The 26,974-nt window shown below is 43.2% G+C and overlaps 3 protein-coding genes across 3 annotated transcripts; 2 read left to right on the forward strand and 1 right to left on the reverse strand.

Annotated features, from left to right (window-relative positions):
• Nucleotides 1–1,027: 1,027 nt before the first annotated feature.
• On the forward strand, nucleotides 1,028–9,747 carry LOC132958067 (protein-glutamine gamma-glutamyltransferase 2-like). Its single transcript, XM_061030666.1, has 15 exons — nucleotides 1,028–1,182; nucleotides 2,323–2,490; nucleotides 2,664–2,915; nucleotides 3,277–3,395; nucleotides 3,533–3,661; nucleotides 3,801–3,978; nucleotides 4,094–4,229; nucleotides 4,648–4,757; nucleotides 4,883–4,998; nucleotides 5,643–5,769; nucleotides 6,172–6,287; nucleotides 7,047–7,221; nucleotides 7,325–7,488; nucleotides 8,771–8,904; nucleotides 8,988–9,747. The coding sequence occupies exons 1-15, from the start codon at nucleotides 1,173–1,175 to the stop codon at nucleotides 9,136–9,138; spliced, it is 2,085 nt and encodes a 694-aa protein (XP_060886649.1). The 5' UTR covers nucleotides 1,028–1,172; the 3' UTR covers nucleotides 9,139–9,747.
• A 2,402-nt stretch (nucleotides 9,748–12,149) lies between these two features.
• Nucleotides 12,150–18,674, forward strand: LOC132958953 (coronin-2B-like). The gene is made up of 13 exons (XM_061032030.1): nucleotides 12,150–12,350; nucleotides 12,436–12,552; nucleotides 12,638–12,787; nucleotides 14,031–14,231; nucleotides 14,316–14,432; nucleotides 14,554–14,658; nucleotides 14,849–14,945; nucleotides 15,609–15,724; nucleotides 15,825–15,915; nucleotides 15,985–16,136; nucleotides 16,489–16,656; nucleotides 16,739–16,807; nucleotides 18,333–18,674. The coding sequence occupies exons 1-13, from the start codon at nucleotides 12,150–12,152 to the stop codon at nucleotides 18,396–18,398; spliced, it is 1,650 nt and encodes a 549-aa protein (XP_060888013.1). The 3' UTR covers nucleotides 18,399–18,674.
• LOC132958242 (acidic leucine-rich nuclear phosphoprotein 32 family member B-like) lies at nucleotides 18,559–23,329 on the reverse strand. Its single transcript, XM_061030956.1, has 7 exons — nucleotides 23,140–23,329; nucleotides 21,313–21,462; nucleotides 21,013–21,135; nucleotides 20,744–20,930; nucleotides 20,565–20,662; nucleotides 20,352–20,421; nucleotides 18,559–20,174 (listed from the first exon to the last, which is right to left on the reverse strand). The coding sequence occupies exons 1-7, from the start codon at nucleotides 23,191–23,193 to the stop codon at nucleotides 20,098–20,100; spliced, it is 759 nt and encodes a 252-aa protein (XP_060886939.1). The 5' UTR covers nucleotides 23,194–23,329; the 3' UTR covers nucleotides 18,559–20,097.
• Between the last annotated feature and the right edge of the window lie 3,645 nt (nucleotides 23,330–26,974).

Consider the following 26,974-nt stretch of genomic DNA (forward strand, 5'->3'; position numbering starts at 1 on the left):
TCGATCGCCCCTCGTTTGGAGCCTTGTTTTGGGCACATGCAGGAGCAGCTGGTTGGAGGACCTTAGTGCTCTGGATGGAGCATGAACATGTAGTAGTTCACTTAAGGTAGCGAGGTGTTGAGCCATTTAATGGTTTAAAAGCCAAAAGTAAAATTTTAAAATCAATCCTGTAGCGAACAGGAAGCCAGTGGAGAGAACGGAGCACAGGGGTTATGTGGTCCCTCTTTTTTGTGCCTGTTAGGAGGCGAGCAGCCGCATTTTGGACAAGCTGCAGGCGTTGGATGGAGGACTGGTCCAAGCCCACATATAGTGAGTTGCAATAGTCCAGGCGAGATGTTATGAATGCATGTATTACTGTTTCTAGATCATTGGCAGGGAGGTATGATTTTATTTTGGCTATAAGTCTGAGCTGGTAAAAACTAGATCTCACAACAGTGGATATCTGTTTGCCAAATTTAAAAACATGATCAAAGTGCACACCAAGACTCTTTTTCATATTAACAGCAGGAGGACCAAACGTTTCTACAGCACCAGGTTCTCCAAACACAATGACCTCTGTCTTTGGGATTGAGTTTGAGGAAGTTTAGGGTCATCATGTCTTTAAGGCAGTCGAGTAAGGGTTCAATGTTGTTTGTTCACCTTGTATTTTTCCTGGTGTCTAATTTGAAAGATGATTATTATGTTTGTGTCATCTTGGGACCTTTTGAATGTTTGACCACACCCGCCTGACAACGTCAAAGGTGGACATGATGTTAGAAGACCTGGAGGTCTTGGCTCGTTACTTTAGCCGTCATTGATTCGAGGGTTAATATTTCAGATGTAAGACGGTTGAGGACGTGCTCTCCGTGAACTCGTCTGACCTCGCTCACTGATAATGAAGCGTCATCAGATAAACTTGATTCTCTATCGTGAACATAGCACAGATTGACGCCGAGCCTGCACAGATAATCCTGTTAAGTAAATATAATCTTAACCTCGATGAACCTCTCCGTCGGGTTATCGGTGGATTCTCTTCATGCTTGTCAGAGATCCATGAGTGTGATGGCGTGCCAACAGGACAGCTGGAGTTTTTTGGTATTTTATCTCATTGAGGAAGTTTAGAAAAATTGGCTTTAAAAGGACGACCTCAGAGCTGAGTGCAGTCGAACAACAGCTCACTGAACGCTGTCGCCATGGCAAAGAGTGAGTACCCATTATATGAACTATTTATAGGGAAATGTATCTTTTGTGTTAAATCAGGCTCAGAGGGAAATAGGTTTTATTCTTGGGTCATAACCTGAAATGATATATGAGCATTTTGTCATAACGTATAGATACCATGTGTAGGAGAGAGATATTCACTTAAGGGGAAGAAAGTTTGAAAGATTATGTGCTTCAACAGAATAATGTAGAAATCTATATATCAGGACTTCATCAATAGGGAAAAAAAATAATAAGCATTAAAGGATCAATCAGTGAGATGTGTAGAGATTGAAGTGAGCTTACTATCTGATCATTAAGGAAACATGTTGAAGTGCTGGCTTCTCTGACAACAATGCAGCAGCCAGTATGTCCTCCTTCTAACTTTAGATTCTGCTCCTGAATGCTCTGGATTTGTTTGGACCAGAGAAGGTAGACGCTTTTAAGGCGACCCCCCCCCCCCACACGGCCGTTTTGGACGCCCCTCTGTTTGCCAGATATGAGAGCAGTTATCAGGTCAACAGGTGTTGCAGCGATGGAAGTGGGCAAGAGAAGTGGTTCAGATAGAAGTGATTGTACCCGACCTAAAAAGCCTCTGCATGTTTCTAATAAGCTCCACGAGCAGAAACGTGCTCAAACTAGGATCAATATTGGAGATGCTTTTGAAAAATGGAGAGAGGTTAGAACACAGAAAGGTTTACAGACCCATGCAGAGCTGGATAAACACTGAAGCTTCAGAGTCCACCACATGGTGACCTGTGTGAGCATCGACTCTAGAGAGGAGGGGGGGGGGGGGGGGGGGGGGGGGGGAGACAGCTCTCTATGATGTTTAGAATTTAGACTGCAGTACCCATTTTAACCACTAGGGGGCAGAGTTACATACTGCTCCTTTAACACCAGAAATGTAAAAAAAAGTTGATTTTCAGGTCAGTCTAAACACTGTACAGCTTTAAATCTTGATAGAACATACCAAGAATGATAATATGATTTTTATCATGTTGTCCATCTACATCTGAAATCGAAAATGTTGTATGACCAGTTTGGTCATTTTCTTTGTCTTAGATTTGTAAATGCCTTTGTAGATAATGGCCGACATTTTTAAATTCATGTAGTTGATGTAATTCTCTTTGTTTCCTCCTGCAGTGATTAAGAATGTGGACTTCCACTGCAAGTCCAACAACACGGCCCATCGCACTATTGAAATAACATCCAAGCAGCTGATTGTGAGGCGGGGTCAGACCTTCCTCCTGACTCTGGAAATGACGCAAGCTTTCAAAGACCATGAAGAACTTGTCCTCGCGGTGGAGACAGGTTGTTCATTGTAACATAGATAGATACTTTACTAAGGGAGGAGGGAAATTCAATGACACTACATGACACTATTCTAACAGGCTGTTTGCTTCATACATAATATTAAACAGAGATTTACTTTAATGGAGTCTCGGCGGTCTAATGAAGACGTCCACTCACCTCTTCTTTACCAGGTTCTGCTCCATCAGAAAAACTTGGGACCCGGTCGGAGTTTGGTAACCCGTCTCCTATGTACGCCAGTGAAGTCAAGGCAATATGGAAGTACAGCATTGACAAGAGCTCCAACCTTCAGTGGGGCATCGTGACCCTGTCTGTTACCCCGCCGGCAGATGCTCCGGTGGGCCGGTACTCGCTGTCTGCGACGACGGCAAGTGAAAAGAAAGCTCTGGGGACTCTGGTGGTGCTCTTCAACCCGTGGTGCTCAGGTTTGTGGCTTCTCTGCAGTCAAGACAAAACAATAAAACCTGTGAATCTGGTGTAATAGATGCAAAGGAAACCCATGCTGTTGTCCTTTGCAACATTAGGGGGCCCAAAAGCAGCGGCTGAAAATGTGCAAATTTTGCAATGACGGTAGGAAACCTCCCTAAGGGGGCCCCAAATGACAGCACTCAATCTCTGCTTAACGCTGGTTGGAGGGCCCCAACAGACTCTAGAATCGGCACTGACAACACACTGGCTTGAGACATATGAACTCTCATTGCCGATCTGTTTTTTTTACCAATGATAGAAATGAAAAAGGAAGCAAATAGATTGCGGCGCTGTATTTTGTTTTCTGTGTGTTTGTAGATGATTGGGTGTTTCTCCCTGATGAGAAGGAGAGACAAGAGTATGTACTGAACGAACAGGGAACGATCTATTTCGGAACGGCCGGTTACCTCCACCCTATGGCCTGGGACTTTGGACAGGTGAGCATGAGAGTGCTGATAGATAAGAGTTCTTTTGACTTGCATCACGTCTGTTTATCCTGCACACAGTTCTATCAGCGATCTACGATGCTATACGATAAAATGCTAACATTCTGACTTCTTGTTTTCCCGCTCAGTTTGAGGAGGAAATGGTGGATATTTGTCTCAAGATGTTGGACATCAACCCAAAACACACCAAAGACCCGGCTGACGACGTGTCCGCTCGCTGTAACCCGATCTACGTCGGCCGTGTGGTCAGCGCCATGGTAAGACCGGAGTGCCAACTAGCATGATTTCCTGTAATGGAGTAACACCAACTGGCAGGATAAATAACTCATGTTAGGTCAATGTACGGGTCACTGATGGTCATTCAAATGATTACATTTACACTTTTCTAATCTCCAGATCAACTGTAACGGTGATCGAGGTGTGTTACTGGGACGCTGGCATGAAAACTATGTTGATGGAGTCCATCCCACCCACTGGACTGGCAGCATTAGCATCCTCCAGCGCTGGTATCAAAACAACTGCCACCCAGTCAAATACGGACAGTGCTGGGTGTTTGCTGGTGTAATGTGTACAGGTACTGTTCCATGTTGTCCATCAGTGATGGAATCAAATCTAATCAACACTGGGATGTTTGTCTTTATTATTACTCCTGTGCATTATCATGCTAACAAAGGGGTTTTTGATTGCAGTGATGCGGTTCCTGGGTATTCCATGTCGAGTTGTCACAAACTTCCAGTCAGCACATGACAAAAACAGCAACCTCACAATTGATGAGTATTACGACAACTTTGGTATAAAAGCCTCAGAGACCCAAGACAGTGTCTGGTAAGTCATGTGTTCAGGAGAAGAACATTATTTGGTGGCAGCAGGGGTTCAGGGAAGTAAGCAAGGGTGAAGCCTGGTTCTCCGAGGGTGCAAAGGGTTGCATTGAATGGATGCAAAAATACTAAACAATGGGTTATCAAGGCTTTCAAATGACAACAGTGACTTCAGATTGTGTTTCCAACAACCTGTCAGTTCAACGGGGAGCACAAGACTAAAAACACCTACGCTACTTTTCACTGCTGTTGCTGACACCGCCCTACCAACCACTCAGTAACCAAATACTGTCAGCCAGACAATCAATCGTCCTTCAAAAAAATAAACACCTCAGCATTTAATCAAAGGATCTATGCAACCTTAAAATCCCACCTGCAAGAGGGCCATTGGAGGTGAGATTGATTAACTAATCTGAGTCGTGCAGGAACTTCCATGTGTGGGTGGAGGGATGGATGAAACGACCAGACCTAAAAAAAGGAGACAAGTATGACGGCTGGCAAGTCTTGGATCCCACACCACAGGAGGAGAGCGAAGGTAACGGCGACTTGCTTTGGCTGTGTAGATAAACAAACTATCCTCCAGACCACATGAAACACAAAAATCTGTTTTATTTACAGGAAAGACGGTCAAAGGTCACAAAAATCTGTTTCTTCCCACAGGAGCGTTCTGCTGTGGTCCAGCCCCGGTCACCGCCATCTTTCAGGGCGACACTGACCTGAAATATGACGTGCCGTTTGTCTTTGCTGAAGTCAATGCTGACATCGTCAAGTGGATGGTAAGTCAGTGCCACACATGGTGGTATTTATCTAAACGAGCAATCAGTAAGATGTGTAGTGACTAGGCGGTTTAAAGGCGACCCCCCACACGGCTGTTTTGGACGCCCCTCTGTTTGTCAGATATGAGAGCAGTTATCAGGTCAACAGGTGTTGCAGCGATGGAAGCGGGCAAGAGAAGTGGTTCAGATAGAAGTGATTGTACCCGACCTAAAAAGCCTCTGCATGTTTCTAATAAGCTCCACGAGCAGAAACGTGCTCAAACTAGGATCAATATTGGAGATGCTTTTGAAAAATGGAGAGAGGTTAGAACACAGAAAGGTTTACAGACCCATGCAGAGCTGGATAAACACTGAAGCTTCAGAGTCCACCACATGGTGACCTGTGTGAGCATCGACTCTAGAGAGGAGGGGGGGGGGGGGGGAGACAGCTCTCTATGATGTTTAGAATTTAGACTGCAGTACCCACTTTAAACACTAGGGGTCAGAGTTACAAATTGCTCCTTTACCATGAACATACAAATTAAGAAAATATTCAAAGTCCAACGAATAAAGAATTCTTTATTTTCACAGAGGTATAAACAGTAACATTTCTCTGGTCTTACACGTGTAACAATGACGAATGTCTGATCTGATTTTGTTCTCAGGTCAGTGCTGGAGGTTTAAAGCGGAAAATGCACTCGGACACCTCCAAAGTGGGTCAGAACATCTCCACCAAAGCTATTGGCTCCAACATGAGAAACGACATCACAAACCTCTACAAGCACAGAGAAGGTAAACACTGGGAGCTAATGTGAATAAGAATGTGTTGCTAGCTCCTTCTTGAAAGACAAAACCTTGAGTAATCTTTGACCTCTCAGATACAGACATTAAGTACATTGTGCAGTGCGATATGATTAAAAAAACATATTGGGTCATACATCTCGTCCTTCAAATGGGAGTTTGTTCTAATCAAACAAGCAAGCCAAGAGTTTAAGGAGTTATTCCCTCGTGATCACTTCTTATAAGTCAGAACTTCTTGCTTCTGTCCGGCTGTTTAAACTGTTAAGGCAACTACTTAGCATTAGATTGATTCTGGTATACTCATATTTCTGCAGACAGAATAAAGACTCAGAATAGATATAGATAATGGATGGATGGCTGGATACACTGAATGATGTGTATTTTGTCCAACAGGCAGTCCAAAGGAGAGGGCATCCTTCAAACATGCTATCAGCAGAGTGAACTCAGAAGACGATCCAGAGGAGAGCAGCGGAGACGAGCCCCTGAAGGTGGACATGAAATTTCAGGAGGTAAAGCTAAGATGGTTTGAATGGAATGAGATGGAGACGTGGACTTATTCTGGACTTATATCTCTAAAAAATAAATATAAATATGAGCAACGAGTTAGAAGAAAAGCCTGATACCAAAGTTCAATTTAAACTGTGTGGACCAAAATGTCTTTAAAGCATTTAATGCTAACATTAGCTTGCTAGAATGTAAACAATGATGCACATACGTCAACCATATTTTACAGTTTAGCTTAAAGGTGGACTCTGTAGAAATGTTTGTCAACCCAACATTCAAACATGGCCCCTCCTCCTGTGCTCATTGCCACCAGAAGCCCCGCCCCCTGCAGGACGTAGTGTGTACGTTTACTGCTTGTAGCTACACTGCAAGCTAACGCACACTAGCACAAGCTAACCGCCGGTGTTTGTCACCTTCCTGTCCAACAGGAACTAGACCAACTCCACGTCCACGGGTAAAAGACAACACAAGGTTCACCCTCGTTTTAGAACGAGCTTCATCCACTTGGTGTTTTTCCTCACTGTGAGATTGTGTCCAATCACTGAATTGTATCCACTCCTAAACTCACCTGCTGCGCTCTCATTGGCTGGAGGAAACACACCAGCTCCGCCCAGAAACGTCCCGAGTCAACCAGAACAAAAACATTTTCAAAACAGGAACAGCTGTGAGGGCTTCATGGGGCTGCAACAACGACCGTTCAGAATTCACGTCTGGTTTCCTTTTTTTCTTCTTCTAAGAAATCATTCAACCTTTTTTTCCAACAGGAGACCAAGATGGTGAACGGTCAGGACATAAAGCTGAATCTGAAGCTGAGCAACAAAGAGCACAGGAACAAGACAATGTCTATCCGTGTCAACGCCCAGGCCATGAGGTACAACGGGAAGCCGGCCAACAACATCCAGAGCACGTTCCAAGAGAAGACGCTGCTGTCAGGGCAAGGTCGACCACGGTTTTGTTGTTATGTATTGTTGACTCCGATGTGTTACCAAAGTTACCTAAAACCTGAATCTAACCCTGACCTCCCTGACTCTGTGTCCCACAGCGGTGATCATCCCCGTTCACATCCCCTTCTCAGTCTACAGTAAACACATGGTGAGCTGTGACAGCCTGAAGGTTTCCGCCGTGGCCTTCGACCAAAAGCAGGACGACGACATCTACGAGACAGAGACTGACATCACGCTGGAGGACCCGCCCATCTCTATAAAGGTCGGTACAATGCGATGTTTCAATCGTTTCAACATGAACACCAAGAGAATGTCAGGTTAGCTCCGCTGATCGTTCTGATGGTTGTACTTCCAGAGAGCTAAATGCTAACTTTGAAAAGCTAGCAGACAACAACAGTGTGAACAAACTGATGTGACGCAGGTTTAAAGTCCCCATGAAGAAGAAGAACCTGGAGAGTGTCTTTCTGCCGTGTCATGACGTATAAGTAAAACCAAAAATGACCTGATGATGGCGCTACATGAGTAGATAACAGATAACCATTTATCGTGAGATGGGTCACAAATAATTACAACAAATGTCACCCTTTGACTTGCATTGTAACCACGCGGTTGACCTTTTTTACGCCACCATATTGCTGTATTTAAAACTCTGAAAACCTATCTTTGTCTGTTTATCCTCATTCACCTCATTGAATAGTGTATGTAACACAGATTATGTCCAATGGGTGGCGCTGCTGTAAATAATTATCATTGTCTTAAAACTGTGGAAAATACCGGGAGTGACTCTGTGCTGCACAGCTCCTCAGAAATCTCACAGAATAAGAGCAAACGTTCACATATCATTTATAGACCCTCTAACAATCATATTTTAGTTGAAGGAAATCAATTTGACAATAAAATATATATCTACGATTCCTCAGAAAACATGGTCGACCGCTCGGTTGAGTTGCCGGTCTACACAAACGGCCTGGCTCAAGTCACTCATTTCTTATTTTGTTCACCTTTTCTAAACATTTCTACTCATTCAATTTATTAAATAAATTATTTTGGGTTATTTTAACAAGTTCTTCTCTCTGTGATGTTTACATATGAAAAAACTAAACATTTTGTTGCAGAAATGAAAGAAATCCATTCATGTCCAAAGTAACCCTAAACAGGCAACCAGCTGGTTGACCTGCAGATCTGCTTCCTGATTGGTTAATCTAAAAAATGTAACCTGAAATGTTGCTTAATGAAGAGGCAGGAACACAATTTGACCAACAAATATTTTGTTGCAAATGGATTTCTTAGTGTGGAAGTGAAAGGCAGAGTCGTAAAGTCATGGGAGTAATTCTGTTGGGAATAGGTCAGGATTAGTTTTTTAAATTATGGCTCGGGATTGGGACGGGATTTAAAAACCACTCCCGTGTCAGCATCTGGACCAAAGACGATGAACGACTGATCGCCATTACAAACCCCCCGGTAGATAAACCATGGACTTACTGTGTGTGTGTGTGTGTGTGTGTGTGTGTGTGTGTGTGTGTGTGTGTGTGTGTGTGTTTTAGGTCATAGGCGAGGCTCGTTTGTTCCAAACACTGTCAATGGAGGTTGAATTCACAAACCCCCTGAACGTGACGCTGAGAAACTGCTCTCTGACCGTCATCGGGTGTGGCCTCTTCAGATCCGACTACGTGGAGGGGTAAGGACGAGGCAGACATGTTTGACTGAAACCGGAACACAGTCAGATAATATTATAATGTTAACCAATACGTGTGTTTACAGAAACATCAGGGAGCTGGAGCCAAACGCCACCATGACGCTGAAGATCACCACGGTCCCCTACAGGTCCGGGCTCAGGACCGTGGTGGCCGACTTCGACTGCAGCGCCTTCAGAGACGTGAAGGGGAGCAGCACCGTCCACGTCAAACCATGACTCTGCTGAAACCTTTCACGTCTGTTTAACCACCAATCACGACGTCAACAATCAGCAGGGCGCTCTCTTACATCGTGCTTAACTTCGGTGAAGGTTTTCTGTCTGCTGTAAGCGAAACAAATCAGCCAGTCAGTCGCATAAATGTGGTTTTATTGTTTGTATTTGTTGTTGCACCCTCTCAGATATTCTTGCTTTTCCTCGTTTGTTAATGTTATATTGTGTTCTGTGGGAGCGGAGAAGGTAATGGCGTCTTATCCAACAGGGTCCTAAGACGCTGACTAGACTTTTCTCCTCTGTCGCCCCCCGGTGGTGGAATGAAGTACCAACCTCCTTTTGATCTCCTCTGCACCTTTAAGAAAAAGCTAAAGACCCAGCTCTTTATGAACACCTACGACCTTCATGATGATGATGATGATGATGATGATGATGATGATGATGACAGCTGGTCACTTCCTGTCAGCACAAACTAGTTGATTTGACGATGTTTGTTTTGATGGATTCTGTCGGCTCTTTTTAACGTTGAGTTTGTTTTGTTATGTGTGAACGCTGAATCTCCCTGCACAACAAATTTACCTTTCTTGGAACCAATAAAGAAACTTTGAAACCTTGTGTGTGTGTGTGTGTGTGTGTGTGTGTGTGTGTGTATGTGTGTGTAGATAACAGTGTGTGTATGTGTGTGTAGCAGTATCAGATGGAGAGGGGTGTTTGTGCGCGTGCAGTCTAGCATGAAAAGCTCGGCTAATGTGGTGGGAGAGGTGAGACGTCATGGATCAGAAGGGAAACACACACACACTGTTATACACACACACACACACACACACACACACACACACACACACACACACACAGTCAAAAGTCAGTAGAACTGAGCACCTGTACTTGTACAGTCAGCAGCACACGATGCTCCACAGGAAAAGGTGACGCTCTGTAAAGGTGATAAATGAGTTTGACTCCGTCTGAGGTAAGAAAACATCCTTTCACATAGATTTAATCATGTGTTCAGTTTTATATGGTGTTCTTACCCTCTGTAACCTCAGTCGAGCGATGCTTTATGGACACTGGAACATGAAGGAACACCAACATCTCTGAGAGTCGATGTCATCGTTACCATCCAGCCATCAATTCAATTCAAAAAACTTTATTTGTTCCCTCAGAGCGATTCAAAGTCACACAGAGCAGGTAGACGAAACATTTTAACCCTAAAATATAAAGTGTCAATTTAAATACAACTTAAACTTAACTTAAAATACAAAATATAAAAAGAGGAGCTATAAGTGGACAGTGATCGGACTAACAGATGTAAACAGAGCTGTAAAGTAAACAATAAATATATATATACAGAGCTATGTGCAAGAAGGCAAACACTAAATGTTATAAGGTGCATGGTGAATAGTGGAACACATCGTCTTCTACTTCTCATGGAGCTGAGTCGCAGTAACCGCAGACGACTCAGACGTCGCTGTTGCCAGCTTCTCCTCCCGGGGATCCCTGGGACGTTCCCAGACCGGATGGGTTACATAATCCCTGCCCGGGGTGCTACCCTGAGGTCTCCCTCCTACAGGAAGGCTGACCAGGAGACATCAAAGTGGATAGAGTGACAATCAGGGAGAGAGAGAGTGAGAGAACGACATGCAGAAAAAAAGAGTCACAAGTCAGACATGAACCCGGGACGCTCACTTAAAAGGACTAAAGCGTCCGTACATCGAGCGCCACCTAACTGCTCGGCTAGTGGCATCTCTATTTTACGACCTTTTGGTGTCAGACTTTCACAATGCCGACATTTCTCTCATGTTTGACGATTAAAACAAGTCAGAGTTTGTCCAGCAGGTGACTTCATCTGCCCAATAAAACAAATTCTTCTCTGAATCAGTAGTAAGGAGTTCGAGACCCTAACCATTCTTGCCAATGTGAAGATGTCGGTCAACAGGGCCTGAACCCCCTGATCATAATTATTATTTTAAATGTTCCTCTTCTTCTTCTTTCTTTCCTCCTCTCTGCGCTGTAATCTGAGCAGAGGAAAGGTCAAAGGTCAGGAGTAATTTGTCACAACAAGTGTGTGTGTTGCTTCTGAATCTTTAATAACAAGCGGCTCTGGTTGAGGGATTTATCGGTGTGTGTGTGTGTGTGTGTGTGTGTGTGTGTGTGAATGATTAAGAACTTATTGAAGAAATTGATTTATTATTGATAAGATTATGAAAGCCAATAATGACAGCCGGCTGAATTATTGATTAGAGCAGATAATGCAGCTTCTGAAGTTCCAAAACCCTATTATGAGATTATGTAAGTCTGAGACGCCAGTACTCCATCCCTCTTCATCCTTAACGTCTTCATGTGCAGATAAAAGGACAGTGAGCTGTGTAGAGAGTGAGATGATAAAGGTATCTTACTATCTGATCATTAAGGAAACATGTTGAAGTGCTGGCTTCTCTGACAACAATGCAGCAGCCAGTATGTCCTCCTTCTAACTTTAGATTCTGCTCCTGAATGCTCTGGATTTGTTTGGACCAGAGAAGGTAGGCGCTTTTAAGACACACCCCCACATGGCCGTTTTGGACGCCCCTCTGTTTGCCAGATATGAGAGCAGTTATCAGGTCAACAGGTGTTGCAGCGATGGAAGCGGGCAAGAGAAGTGGTTGAGATAGAAGTGATTGTACCCGACCTAAAAAGCCTCTGCATGTTTCTAATAAGCTCCACGAGCAGAAACGTGCTCAAACTAGGATCAATATTGGAGATGCTTTTGAAAAATGGAGAGAGGTTAGAACACAGAAAGGTTTACAGACCCATGCAGAGCTGGATAAACACTGAAGCTTCAGAGTCCACCACATGGTGACCTGAGTGAGCATGGACTCTAGAGAGGAGGGGGGGGGGGGGAGACAGCTCTCTATGATGTTTAGAATTTAGACTGCAGTACACATTTTAACCACTAGGGGTCAGAGTTACATACTGCTCCTTTAAAGAAATAGTCACTGTTTGAATATTTAACCGACGTGAAGTTTTCCTCGCTCCTCTAGATGTCGTGGCGTTCGTCTTTCCGCTGCTCGAAGTTTCGCCACGTTTTCGGGAAGCCGTCCACCAAGGAGCACAGCTACGACGGGGTGCCAATCACACGCAGCGTCCACGACAACCACTACTGCTCGGCCAATCCCTGCTTCATTGCTGTGGTGACAGAGTGCGCAGGGGGCGGGTCCTTTTTAGTCCTGCCAATCCATCATGTATGTATTCATGTATAGTTTATCCCGGAGACGGATTTAAGTTGGTGTGACCTTTAAACTTTCAGTCTTTGAATCTCGCTGTCAGACAGGCAGGGTGGACCCTCAGCATCCCCGGGTGTGCGGTCACAGTGGGAGGGTCCTGGACGTCAAGTGGAACCCGTTCGATGATCACTGCATCGCCTCGTGCTCGGAGGACTGCACTGTAAGCCGCGTCGTCCTTGTCACATTGTTTTGAAGAGAGGTCTTATGAGTGCAGCACCAAGATGTCGGACTGTGTGTGTACACAGGTGAAGATCTGGGACGTCCCAGTCTGTGGCGTCCAACAGAACCTCACTAAGGCCAGGAAGACTCTGATTGGCCACTCGAGGAGGGTGGGGCTTATTGAGTGGCATCCAACAGCTGAAAACCTGCTGCTTAGCTCCGCCTACGACTACAAGGTGAGGAACCTCATTGGTCTGTGGGGCACTTATATTCACTTACTTATAACTGAATGAGTTAAATCCATTAACCATCCTGTAGTCATTTTTTGACGTTTAAAGACACATTTCTTTGTGGATAATTTTGGCTGTGTTGATGCATATGGCATAGATTTTGCCACAGGTGTGTATTTTGGGGTGACTTTTAAAATGTCATGAAAATGTATTTCTCAACTCTTTAATACACTATGTTAAAAAAAATAATCACACCTCCTTTGTCATTTTTTTGTGCCATTGACTCCCATTGAAACAACATTTTTTGAATACTCTGCCATTGTGATATGAAATTAATTTTATATAAATTTTTTCAAATCCATGATAGTGAGGGACTGGAATTTTAGTTTTACTGTTTTACCAACATAGTATCCAAAACAAAAGCCTGCTAGTATGTCTTTGTTTTTATCGGTGATATTGCAGTGAAACAGGGCCAAAGGTGATTATTATACACAACACAACTTCAGAAGGTCAACACTTTTTTATTCTTATTTTTTATATTCAGGTCTAATTACAGATTTTTTTTCCTCAACTGTTTGTAGGTCCTTAAATGTCACATATATTTTTATCCCTGCATGGGTTATGTACATTTCTTGTATAAGTCTATTTTTAATTGCACAGTTTAAGTTTGATTCATCTAGGGGTATTCTTTAAATCTTTTTTTCAGGTTAATATATATGTATGGGAGGGGGGGGGGGCGTCGGTTTTGTGGTTTAATTTGTAACAAATGTTTCATGTCATGAACGTCTTTGTAACCTGCTACTGGATGCTTTGAATTTCCCACGGGATCAATAAAGTATCTATCTATCTATCTATAAACATTACACAAAATGTAAGGTGTTTGGTAGATTATTTCTTTGTTGTAACAATGCTTCTTGTCAATCAATCTTATACCGTTGGAAAGCCTGTTTATTTACCTTTTAAATGGTGCCACATTTGTAAGGAATATGCATTTGTGGGATGAGCAGCAGAGCTGAGTATGTGGGTTGCGCCCATGAAAAATGTGCCAAATCTTCTCTGCCAATGCAAAAAAGTGTATTCTGCTGTTGACTCCTGTTTGGTGTCTTTTAGTGGATTGGATGATTGAAACACAATTAATATTTGCAATGTATGGTGAGGGTTAAGAAAAGACTCTTTCACTGTTCCAACCATTAGATAAATAAGGAACACTCACCAAGCTAAACACCGTTTGTCTCTCTGTTTGCCAAAGGTGCTCCTCTGGGATGTGTCCCAGGTCGGGGCGGTTCTCAGGTACCCAGTCCGGGTGGTTCTGATGCCTGTCTTCCACCGCTACCCAGCTGAAGCGCTACTGCTGTCCGTCAGCTTCAACACGGACGGCAGCCGACTGGCAGTCGCCTCCAAAGACAGACGGGTTCGAGTCCTGGACCCGCGGACGGGAAAGATCCTACAGGTGGGTTTTGAAAGACTCCTTTTGTCTTGATTGTTTGTCCTTTTAAGAAAATGATACAAAGCATTTGTACGTCTGTCCTTTCAGGTGTCCAGCAGTAAGTTCCACAGGGCGAGTAAGGTGTTATACATCGGAGGGTTTAAAATGCTTCTGTCCACCGGCAGCTCGCCCTGGAACCACAGACAAGTCGTCCTCTGGGATCCTGTAAGACACTAAACACTTGCATATCAAAGTGATTTTTTCCTTTGAATCGTACACATTATTCTTTTAGATTAGATTAAATTTAGTCTGTGCTTCTCTCGCTCCGTGCCTGATTGTTCTGAAGGACGATTTATCGGAGCCTTTGTATGAAGAAGAGTTGGATGGATCTGCAGGAGTCCTTTTCCCGTTCTACGACCCAGACACACACATGCTCTACTTGGCGGGAAAGGTCATACAACCTGTGTGCACACCACATCTACCCATACATCTCTGCACTTCTGATGCGTTTCATGCCTGAGAAAAGCTTACTGTGAAAGTTCAATCCTGAGACACTATGTACTCTTAAACACTGGCTTCAGTTAAAGACACAAACAACACTTGATGGTTCATCGGTGGTGTGATGCGTTTGTGTGTTTTAGGGTGATGGAAACATTCGGAACTACGAGCTGAGCAATGAGAAACCCTACATCAGCTTTTTGACAGAATACAGATCTCACCTGCCACAGAAAGGACTCGGTGAGATCAACACACACCATTTTAAAAAATGAATGCCAGTAACTACCTGTAGAAATTATTAATTTAGACGAAGACCAACTCAACTCGGATTAAAATACTTCAGATAAAGACCAAATAAGCTAGCTCCACTAATAATCCTTTCAGAAGAAAATATTTGTAGCTAGCCGCACAATGTAGGGAAAATATCAACCAAGCTAGCTTTGTTTTTTTTATGTTGTAGTAAGACCAATTAGGGTAGCGTTGCTACAACTTATAAAACATTAAGAACAAGTAAGAAAACTGTACCAGTATTTATTCAAGCTAAAGACAAACAAGCTAACTGTAACAATGGCTTTTGTGGAAAGATACCAACAAAGGTATCCTTACCAATATCAATTAAAGACTAATTAAGCTAGCTGTAATACTTTCTTTAACATAAACAGACTAATAAAGCCAGCTATAGTAGGCTAATTATTAAAAAAGAAGATTTAAGATAGCTTAAAAACTTTGACAAGTAACCAACTTTAGCTAGCTGGATCAATACCTATTTGGACAGCAGTATCTCAGATAAGCTAGCTGTACCAAGAGATACGAAAGAAAGGAACATCTTCATGAAGCCTTGTGTCCTACTTGGTATTTTTAAATTAATTCATAAATTCCAAATGTCCTCTGTCTCCTGACCAGGGGTGATGCCAAAGCGTGGCCTGGATGTGAGCGCCTGTGAGGTTTTTAGATTTTACCGTCTGATCGCCATTAAAGGCCTGGTGGAGCCGCTGTCAATGATCGTACCTCGAAAAGAGGTATGATCATGATCAAGTTCACCTTACTTTTTAAAGACAAGACAAAACAGAAGTAAAGGTCAGAAGGTCAAGTTAAAGGGCTTTTCTTTGGTCCTTCCAGTCAGGTATTTTCCAAGAGGATCTGTACCCGATGACCGTCGGTAACCAGGCGGCGATGACAGCACAGGAGTGGCTGATGGGAATCAACAGAGGTCAGTAAAACATGAGTGCCTTTGCAGATACATTAGAGATACATAAGATGACACCAGTGTCTCCTTCAGGCCCGGTGCTGATGTCCCTGAGGCCTGAGACCCGAGTAGCCAACCCTTACCCAGAAACCCCTGCAGAGAAGGGGGTAGTGAGGCAGCTGAGGTTCCAAATGGGTCCTGCTGACGGTTCAGCGTCCGGGACCGACCTGGACTTCATGGAAGAGGTGAAGCATATCACAGCTACACAACGTACCAATCACTGACCATTACTCGACACATCGGGCTTTAAGGAGTACAGAAAGTTAGGCTACTTCTAATAGTACCACCTTTTAAGAGAACACGTGGTTCATGGGATCTTTGATGAATTCCCGGTTTTACCCTGCAAGCGCCTGCTCCTCAGACGGTCCAGTTAACTGAGCTGGATATTCGGCTTGTTCACACTTTAATCTGAAATGTGTGAAATCAAATATCTATAAACATTTCCTGTTAAGTCAGTAAGTTGGGTACTGATATTTTCTAAGCCTCTTAACTTCTCGCTACATTGCTGTCGTATTAACCAGCTGATCTTCTCTCAAGGCCTTCTTTGAGGAACAGCTGGCCTACCAGGACGCCAAGTACCCCAGGGAGGGGAGCGATCTGTCCGGGTGGCAGCCAGACGAGACCCAAATCCCCCTCTGGACGTACTGCTGCACCCCGCACTGCTGCGAGCCCGCGGAAGGACCTCCGCCGACAACTGAGAGCGAGGTGAGGCGTGAATTAATCGGCAATGAACACGAGATGACTGTGCTAGAAAATATTACGCCAATAACCTCCTCTTTTATTCCAGCTCCTGCAGGCGTTTTACAGACAGCAAGACGAGATCCGAGGCCTTCGAGAAGAACTAAATCACAAAGATGTGAGTATTTCAAACGCCATCACACAGACACTCAAAGGGCCGTCAGTCAGTGTTCATCAGCTGCTAAAACAGAAGCTGGTTATACTTTTAACAGGACGTTGTTTTGAACTGTAGTTTTGAACCTCTTGGTACAGCTAGCTTATCCGAGATACTAGCTAAGGTAAACTTCTTTTCCAGCCGGCTAAAGTTGGTTACTTGTCACAGTTTTTAAGTCAGCTTAAAAATATATGTTTTAATAAGTAACTGGCTTTATTAGTCTGTTTATGTGAAAGAAAGTATTACAGCTAGCTTAATTAGTCATAAATTAGTATTGTTTGCCCTAATACGTCTGTTAAAAAGGCCAGCTCCGCTTGGACTGTTCCAAAAACCCCCCTCTAACAGTGGTAGATTCCGGCTCCGTAGTGTCTGGCACAGTGTTCGAAAGAGAGAGACCGGAGAGTTTACAGTTTAAGCTGCAAGAGGGCTTGAGTAAGAAAAGGGTGCTACTTTGTTCAATTCGACATATTGTGTGCGTCCATTGAAATAAACCACACACATTTACACACGCACTCACAAGCACCCACACACAGATATGAAGAGAGATACATTCACACATTCATGCAAATGTGTATGAACACCTTGTCAAGCAGCAAATTAAATAAAACATTATAACTGGAACCTGTGACTCCTGCGTGATTTAACCAGTCATACCAGTGGTGGTTGGATTTTTCCGGAACCCAAGTTTTGAGAGAAGCCTCAGTCAGCTGATCTTTCTTTTAACGTCACCCTTTTAAAACTGTAATTTGACTTGTGAACACCTTTCTAAGACCAATAAATACCTTTATAGCCAGACATGGAGTCGATGCTTTTTTAAGATTTCATGTAGAACTCAACGTCCTTCACTCCTTTTATACTACGTTTAAAAGCTCTTCCACCTTTCTTGAAAGACACCTCTTTATTATGCCTTATGTGGGCGGGGCTTGATTCAAGGGTTGTCCCAACCATTCCTACATTGCACCTTTTGTGTTTATTTTACATTTTTAAATGCTATTTTATATATTGTAATATCTTCTTATTCAAGTTGTTGCTAGTTCTGCTTTATTTCCTTGTATGTGTAAATGTACTCGGCCATAAACCCAGATTCTGATTCTGAAGTGGTAGCCTCCAGAATTGTAAAATGAAGCCAATGCAAAAGTGAAAAATCCTGCAGTTCCTGGAGTGTCCACTAGAGGCTGGCTGCAGAAGAATAAGAAGTCATATACACACCCATTCAAAAAGGCCCGTTTTTACAGAGACCATGACAGCTACTTTAATGACTTCCACTCCGGGGTTTCTCCACAATGGAGGCTGTCCATGTTAGCCCGTGTCCACCAAGCCGTCCGGTTCAGTTCGGTGCCCATTTATTAGCGTTTCCGTTGTTGAAAGTTGGAAATGGTACCAAAATACTTACTTTTAGACATTTTATGACCTTATGTATCAAAAATCTGATCCAAGACTTGAGCTGGATCTGCAGGACTCCGGTACAGTGACTGTCTCTGTTTCTCAGGTGAGGATCGCTCAACTGGAGGTGGAGATCAAAAACACGAGAAACAACCTGAGGGCGACCTTCTGATTGGACGCGGCCTTCACAACGCTGCTTTCACACCGACCAACCAGAGTGTTTCCCAACAATTAAAGAAACACACGTGACGTCTTGACAAGCTTCTCCTTTGGTACCGAAAGAGAAAAAAATAACGAGGTGGACAAAAAGTTGAGATTTGAGACGGCAGGAGCAAAATGTTAAGATTTTATTTACAAAGTCCTTTTTGTGTGTTTTTTTTGTTTGTTTTTTTCCTTTAACTTACAGAAAAGTAAAAAAAAAAAAAAAAAAGGTAAAAGAAAACACAACTAGTCAGTGTAAGAGTGACGGATCAGCTGGATCTCTCTAACGAGCGAGAGAGAGAGGGGACAAGAGAGAGGGCGAGGGGGGGAGAGAGAGGGTGAGAGAGAGAGGGCGAGAGAGAGAGAGACCCCAGACAACCATACAAAATCAAACAAAAACAAATTTCTCTGAAAAAATATTTCTTTTAAAAAGCTCTGTTGGCAAAAAAGAGAGAGAGAACACAGTTTGCCCTGAGCGTGCTCGGCCTCGAGGGAGGGGGGGGGGAGGGGGAGGGACATTAAGGGAGGGGGTGTTTTGAGGGATGGCTGTTCACAAAGTTCAACTGTCCACTGATGACATCACAGTCTTTCAGGAGCACGGTGATGACATCATAGCTGCTGGTTCAGTCCCAGAGTGGTGATGTCATAGAGAGAAAGGGGGGGGGGGTTTGGTTTCCAACGTGCCGTCTCCTCCCATCAGCTCTCGCTTCGTCTCCGTCCACGGCGGGAATAATTCATATCTGAAGATTTGATCGTGTTCACTAAATAATAAGTCACACTCAAACAAACGCGTCCTGAAAATGAAATATTTTCAAAATAAAAGCATCTTAAAGGGATTTCATGTGACCACCTGGCGTTTTATTTTTGAGGCAGAAAAGCGCTGGCTGTGCGTCCTGTCTCTATGACAACGGTCTGTTGAGGACAGCGGCGATATGAACGACACCGTCCTGTCTTTTACTTCATGTTTTATATTGGAGGTCGTTTCTCTTTCCTTCACTACGAGAATCAAACGGAGGAAAGACCCGACCATCTGCTCAGCAGCGACGTCTGAAAAGTTGAATGATTTTCAGTGCGGAGCGGCCGCACCACAAAGGCGGAACACTACAGAGAAAAAAGGACTCTGGGCGTTTCTCGCTAAGTCGTCAACGTGGCGAGAAAAACACCACGTGGACGACGGCGTTTCAATCTTTAACCTCATGTTTTTATTCGCTCCTTTACAGAAACAAAGACGAAACGCGACATCTTCAGAGCCGACGTTTCCAAATCAAACCCAAGAACGAAAACAGAAACATGGTTTTTTTTCATCTCGACATAACGCTTCTGCTTTGTGGTTATAAATAAGACGGTTCCTCTTTGTGGCGCTCTAAACGTCACGTTTTGTTCGGGATCGTCTGATCAGCTGTTTAATGTTCAGGACGCTTCACGTGTAAACATTAAAACGTGTTTCTATGAGTGGGTGGAAGTTTAGATCGGGACGAGTTTGAGAGGAGCTGACGAGGGCGCAGAGGGAGGAGTCCAGCTTTAGAATCAGTGAGGGGGGGGGGGGGGGGGGGGGGGGGTCGGAGAAGGAGGGCGAGCTGTTGGTGGGGGATGGGTGGAGGTCACGTAGGGGGGAGGGGAGGGGGGGGGATCAAGAGGTCGAAGGAGGTTTTCAGGGTCTCTGAGGGTTTTTAGTCGTCGTCTTCATCGTCCTCGTCTTCAGGGTCCCTCTTCCTCTTCTCGCCTTTGGTCGGTGACGAGTCCTCGTCTGCGGGAGAACAACAGAGGGTCGTCAACAAACAAACAAACAAACAAACGAAGCACCGGTACGAGACATCAAAAAATGTTTACATTTAAAACTCGAGGTTAAAGTTCGGCGTATCAAAACGTCTTTTTTTTTTTAAAGTTAAAAGCCAACGAGTATAAACATCAAACTGTCACTGACCATCATCGTCCTCGTCATCATCGTCCTCGTCATCGTCCTCGCTGTCCACGTCTCCGTTCACCTCGCCCTCCTGCAGACACAAAACGCATTCTGACTTTAGCGCTTCTAAACATTTAAAAACATGGAAACAGTCTTCACAGCGTGCGACACGTCCAGGTCTTCTCTTCTTCTACTGCTTCTTTAACCGCTCAAATAAAAAGACCCCAGACTCACCTCGTCGTCACAGCTGTCATCATCATCATCGTCCTCTTCAGCGACCACGTCCTCTTCGTCCTCCTCTTCCTCCTCGTCGAAGTCCTCCGACTCGCCCTCTGAAAAAATGTCATCGATTTAACATTTTAAATTCGAGCGTCGTCTACTTCGGTTTCCGGGCTCTTCATCTGGACGCTCACCTTCTTCCTCCTCGTCCTCGACGCCGTCTCCCTCCCCGTCAGAATCGGAGGCCTCGCAGTCGTCGATGTCGTAGCCGTCCAGGTAGGTGAGCTGGGGGAGGAGCTTAAAGATGGACTCCCTGTAGTCGGCCAGGTTTGTGACCTCGCAGTTGAACAGGTCGAGACTTTTCAGCTGGGGCAACTTTTTCTACACGCAAGAAAAGAGAGAATAAATACGATGATATGGGGAGGGGGCGGGGTTTAAAAGGAGGGCAGGATGTTGGACTGACCAGAGGCTCCAGGGTGCTGATGTCTTTGAATTTGTTCCCGCTGAGGTTGAGGTGTGTTAGACTCACTAGCCGCTCCGCCAGGACCTCCAGACCGCCTGATATCCTGTTATCACTCAACTCCAACTGCAGAGACGACAAAACAAGAACGACCATTTTTATCTACCGTCAAACACAGAACATAAGTCCAACCCGGACATACATCGCGTTCAGCCATTTTCCAACCAACAATGACTTCAGTTCATCTTGAAGTCTCATTTAATCCCCCAGGCGGTCTGAGCGTGCCCAGTTTGCGCCTCGTACCTTTTTGAGTTTGTCCAGTTTGGGGAAGTCCGAGACGCTGGTCAGTCCGACGTTGATGAGGCTCAGCAGCTCCAGGTTAGAGAACTCGCCTGTGATTCCTTCAATCTTCCCGTCACACGTGCGACAGTTATCCAGAACCAGCTCCTGGACCTGAGGACGGGGGGTAGAGAGGGACAGAGTCAAGACTAGGGTCGGGGGATCAAGAACCGGATCCAATCTGGACCCGGTTTCAGAGATTTGATGAAGAGCGTGAATTTCCTTTTTGTCTTCTTTTGAGTGTTGGCCCAGAATTGATTTAATACATGTGGGGTGGTGGGGGGTAGGGTGTTAGACGAGGGGTTCCCAAACTTAGCCACGCCAAGGACCCCTATATAGCATTACCCTCTTGAACGCCCCCCCCCCCTCCCCCCCGTGCGTTATATATATATATATCAAATATAAATGACCCCGGCACCTCTCCAGCACAGGGACTTGAACCGGCGACCCTCAGGTACCAAACCCCTAGTCCAAACAGACTGAGATACTGCCCCCCCCCCCCCATTGTTGGTGTAGAATTTTCTGCATCTTAATTATTTTCCACACATTATGTTGTGATTTTTATTTTTGTTCCATTTTCCCCCCTCCAAGTTTCTGGGACTCCCCCTAGCAGCCCCCTCCGTGGGGTCACGGGGGGGGGCGCGAACAAAATAATTACAAATTGGAAACGTATAAGTCGTTTAGTTTATAATGATTATCATCATCGTGTGTCTTTGGGCCTGTCGGCAGCAGCTTCTGCGACCGTCAGAAGGCCGCGGCCCACACTTTGACCCTCCCCGGTCTGCAGGACCCCTGATCCACGTCTGTTTATAAACTCCTGAACACATGTGACGCTGTTAGCATGCGTGCTAACTACTTACTGACCCTCCTTTTATATGTTTCCGTATTGTTATTAAAAACATCTCCACGGATGAGCACGGCGTTAACAGGACGATGTTTGTCCGTTAAAGAGGCTTGTTGGGGCGGATACAGACACGCCGAGTAGCCGCTTTAGCAGGTTAGCATATTAGCATGCTGGCTACGCGCCCTTAGCCGGGCTATGACTAATTACTGGCGCTGCATCGATATCAACAACCTGAATATGAGTCATTTAAATGTCTAATCTTAACGATGAGGATGCGAGGAAGCAGTTTTATTTCTATTTAATAGAGAATAATCATCATGTCCTTGAGTTTTCTTCGCGTTTACTGAAAAATAACGTAAGTACGCATTTCCGGTTTAATGTGAGACACATAAACGCAACATAGTGACGTCGCTAACGGGCGAATCTTAAAATATAAGACAGTTAAAAATGCATTAAATGAAGGTCGTTGATGGTTTAGAGTTTAAATCGTTTAACATTTATCACAACAAAGAGATAACTCGTTTTTATACGTTAGGAAAACAACGCGGGTCCAGAGATTAGCCGGGCCCGGGGAAACGCGGATACACATTTCATTACGTGCAAGTTTTTATTTTATTTTTTAAATCAACACATTACATTTAAAATCTTTCCCCCAAATAATTCAACACAAATAATCTAATGTATTTAAAAACATTTAAGTTATTTACATGCAGCTTCATTGTAATAAACGGAGCGGTAAACTTAGACCCCCGGTAACGGAAAAACAAAAAAACTAAATGATAAATTCATTAAAAAAACGTGTTTAACAAAGTAAATGTCGGTTTAGGGTTTCACTCTTTCACATTTATTAACATGTTTGCCAACTTTGTGGAGCTGCAGACACCCCGCCATGTGCTCGCCTTCACCGGCCGATAGTCCTCTTTACGACAACAAACCGGGTCACTTACTTCCGTCGGTGGTCGGTGCCGCAGCTCTAACGAGACCCTCTTCTTCATGTCCATTATTCTCTGGTTTCAGGTTCCGAGTTTCTGCTCTCTGCGATGCGAAAAAAATAAACTCTAGTGTTTCTCCTCGAGCCTCTCTGCAGTATCAACACGCTGTTACACACCACCGGGAAGCTGGCCAGAGTGGAGACGTCACGCATCCGGGTGGGACTTTCAAAATAAAACTGTCACAGGAAAAAAAACGGAAACGCAATCGATAATTTCTAAAACGTGATGATAGTTGAATATGAGGGACAAAAAATGACTAAAGTATAAATAAATAAATAAATGTTGGGAGAAATGTATACAATAATGTATAAATAATTAAATAAATTCATCAATAAATATATAAATGCTGAAAACAATACATCAATGAATAAATAATAAATACACTTTGTTAATGAAAAAGGCTATTTATATATTTATTCATTTATTAGCGTATTTCTACAGTTATATATGTATCAACATTTCCACATTAATTGAGTTATTAATTTATTTCTGTATTTTTACATTTACACATCTATTTATTTCTGTGTCCAGGTCGTAAGAGGAAAAGTATTTATGTAAATTTACTTCTGTCTGTTTTTCAAAATTGACCAATCCTACTTCAGTAATGTTATGACGGCCCACTTAATTTACATATTTACTTTTCCTTGTACAACATGGACACAGAAAAACATAAATTAATATATGAATATATTTATTTATATATTTATTGATGCATTTATTTAATTCTTTATTTCTTTATACATTATTGTATGCATTTCTCCCAACATTTATTTTTTTATACTTTAGTCATTTTTTGTCCCTCCTAGTTGAAGCTGTAATGTAAGACTTTATTAAATAAATAAGGTCAAATTTAAGTGATAAGTAATAGAGTTATATATGTTGTTGGTATTACGTCTAAGGCTACACAAAGCTGTAGTAAACCCGCCATTGCATTTTTTATTGCAATAGCAAATAATTAATAATAATAATTAATTATTTAAAACAAATCCTTAAAAAATCTAATTGTTTAGAAGAAATTTATTGAAACTTTTGCTGCATTCATGTGCTGTCCGAGTTGGGAAGTCATTCTCCTGACTTCAGTGTGTTTATGTGATTTCAGTTTGGAAAGTCTGAATGTTGTAACAACAACAACAAAAACAGCGTTGATGCTACGAAGGAGATCAGTGAAATGTAACTGTTAAAAGTGATATTTGAGCAAAAAGTTGATGTGCAATACTTGAATTAATAAAAAGTATGTTAACATTAACAAAACATATTTTGCCCCCCATGTTGATGATGATTCTGACGTCAAGTCGGGAAGTCAGGCACCTCATTCTTTTCCGAGTTGTTGTTCCAACTTGAGCAGGATGTTCATGTGCATTTAACAACTCTTAAATCTTTTTCCGATGTGTCCGACACCACATGAATGCAGCATCCGTGCTGGCTTCACATACAAACAGGAAGCAGCAACAACTGTAAGGTTTTCAAATTAAATATAGTAAACAGAAGTGTAAGCGTCATACTTTTTGATCATACAGAAGATGCTGTCCCATCTCGTCTGAACGTCGTCATGGAGACGATTTGTGGGCAGGGAGACGGTACGAGCTGAGGACATTTGTGTGCCCAACGATCTTTCTCAATCATAAAGTAGATCGACGCCATCAGTTGATATCCTATATTACGTCAACATCTGACCCGATACCGATATTAGATCGGATCTGTCCCATCTAAAGTTATGATTGGAGTAGGGGATTGGTGTATCGATACTTCAATACTTAGAAAGTGTTGAGTACTTTGGTAAAATATCGAGAACTATAACTAACTGTCTTCACAGCTTCCCTTCCGACTGTTTATAGCCATTTTCTGTTATTATTGTGCAGAATCAAACAAATTACAACCAAACAGTATCAGTATAAAGTTTGGTATGTCCCATCATCGCTTTTATGGAGTTGTGTGAATTTATACATTTATTTTGGAGGCATGCTGTTGTACTTCCGGTGCCGCTCTATTGTCTTCCGTCAAACTTGACACAGGGTCAACAACGAGTGAAACGTTCCCGTGGCGTGTGTGGAAAGTGGGTCGACCGTTTGTTACCTTCAGGTGCCCTCAGAAATATCAGTTTGATGAGTCCGTTATGTTCAGGTTTTTATAGAAAAGCAGTAAATTTGTAAACCTTTACAGTAAACATGTTTTACAGCTTGGTGTAGTGAAGATCACATCAGCAAAGGTTAGATATTTAATTAAGTTTTGTTACCAAATTAAAGATCCCATCTGTGTACTCAGTTTAAAAGAGATGCAGGTCTGAACAGCACACTCTGTAATGACCAAAATACTGAAAGCTTGTGTTTTTTCTTCTCTTTTCTTTCAACACATTATGTTTTTTATAAAGAGAACAATAAACTCTGAATAATGAAAATCATCGGGACACTTTCTGATGTTCTCTTTGGACGAGAATGATTATTTTTTTCGCGCGATAACACAAAGTCCGACTTTCTGGGGAGGACTTGAATGCATCGATGTTGGTTGTAAAAGGAGGGAAACGGCAGCAGGGAAAAGATGGCTCCACAGCGCCATCAGCGGCCATTTTGGTTTGTTGATGGCAGCCTGTGACACCACATCACTTTAGATCAATAAAATCATTTTGTTTAATAACTCTGTTTTTGCAGAGTTTAATAATAACTTAAAGAAAAGTAAAGGTTGTATCACCACAATACAATCAAAAGTACAACTTAAAGGTTGAGTAAGTAGTGGTTTGTTAACACAACATTTAAAAACAGGTCCCCTCCTCCTGGGCTCATCACACCCTGCAGGACGTAGTGTGTACGTTTCCTGCTCGTCTTCACTTTAATCAGTCTGTAGCCTATATTACCTTTTAGGAAAGAAGCTGCTGACTCAGTCTTTTAGTGTCAGAAACTGAAGCCTTGGGGCGACTGTCTGTGTTATACTTCGTTTTTGAATCTTTTGTTGAAGAACAGAATGGAGTCTCGTCGTCTGCGGCGTTCTTATAGTGTTAGTTCTTTATTGTCATTACATTGTAGTTCATCTTCACGACAAGCAGTTATACATACAGTGGTCTTAGATAATATCATCGTCCAAAACGAGGAGAGCAACAGTTAGAGTTAGTATCACAGCTAGGTTTTTCCATTGACCACACACCCCTGACCCCCCTCCCCCCCAATCTCCCCCACCCTGCCCTCCCCTCCTCCACATCGTCATACACCAATGTTTTGACAGTCCTAAAAATACGCCACAGGTGCCGAACCAATGAACAGGATGCGGGCATCAATAAATAAATAAATAAATAAATAACCAAAATCAATACTTACATTACATAAATAAATAGTGTGTAAATACTCATATACACACATGTAGCTCACCAGCAGACACCAGGGTCCATAGGCAAAGGGCTTTTTCATACAGCCTAAAGGCATAGTATCATGTAACACAGGTTAGACCAAGGCCACGTGTAAACACCCTGAACCCAACTGCAGATGATGGTTTGTGTGTTTAAAGCGGAACGGCCCACAGAGCAGGAGTTATCTCATCGTTTCAGGTAGACATAAGTGGGCGGGGCTTTTGAGTTAGCTAACCCAGCATATTACTGCCCTGCAAGATCAAACGTACAGTGCCCACAAAAAAATACATGATTTTATCTCTAGTTACAAGAAAAAAGAAAGTGTCAATTTCTTCTGTCATATTTTGTAGGGATTAAAAATGGTAGAGTTAAGACAAAAATGAACTTTCGAGGGGGTTGTTGGCTAGCTGTTTTCGCCTTTTTTACAGTCTTTATGTGACGCTAAGCTAAGCTAAA

The sequence above is a fragment of the Labrus mixtus genome, chromosome 23 (assembly GCF_963584025.1).
Source record: "Labrus mixtus chromosome 23, fLabMix1.1, whole genome shotgun sequence".
NCBI lineage: Eukaryota > Metazoa > Chordata > Actinopteri > Labriformes > Labridae > Labrus > Labrus mixtus.

Coding starts and splice junctions, on each gene's coding strand:
- LOC132958067 (XM_061030666.1), top strand. Junction 3,396..3,532: donor TGGCCTGGGACTTTGGACAG/GTGAGCATGAGA, acceptor TTTCCCGCTCAG/TTTGAGGAGGAAATGGTGGA. Junction 3,662..3,800: donor GCCGTGTGGTCAGCGCCATG/GTAAGACCGGAG, acceptor TCTAATCTCCAG/ATCAACTGTAACGGTGATCG.
- LOC132958242 (XM_061030956.1), bottom strand. CDS start 23,193: ATGGACATGAAGAAGAGGGTCTCGTTAGAGCTGCGGCACCGACCACCG. Junction 21,463..23,139: donor GGCACCGACCACCGACGGAA/GTAAGTGACCCG, acceptor CCCCGTCCTCAG/GTCCAGGAGCTGGTTCTGGA. Junction 20,175..20,351: donor TGATGACGAGGACGATGATG/GTCAGTGACAGT, acceptor GTTCTCCCGCAG/ACGAGGACTCGTCACCGACC.
- LOC132958953 (XM_061032030.1), top strand. CDS start 12,150: ATGTCGTGGCGTTCGTCTTTCCGCTGCTCGAAGTTTCGCCACGTTTTC. Junction 12,351..12,435: donor TAGTCCTGCCAATCCATCAT/GTATGTATTCAT, acceptor TCTCGCTGTCAG/ACAGGCAGGGTGGACCCTCA. Junction 14,433..14,553: donor AAGTCGTCCTCTGGGATCCT/GTAAGACACTAA, acceptor ATTGTTCTGAAG/GACGATTTATCGGAGCCTTT.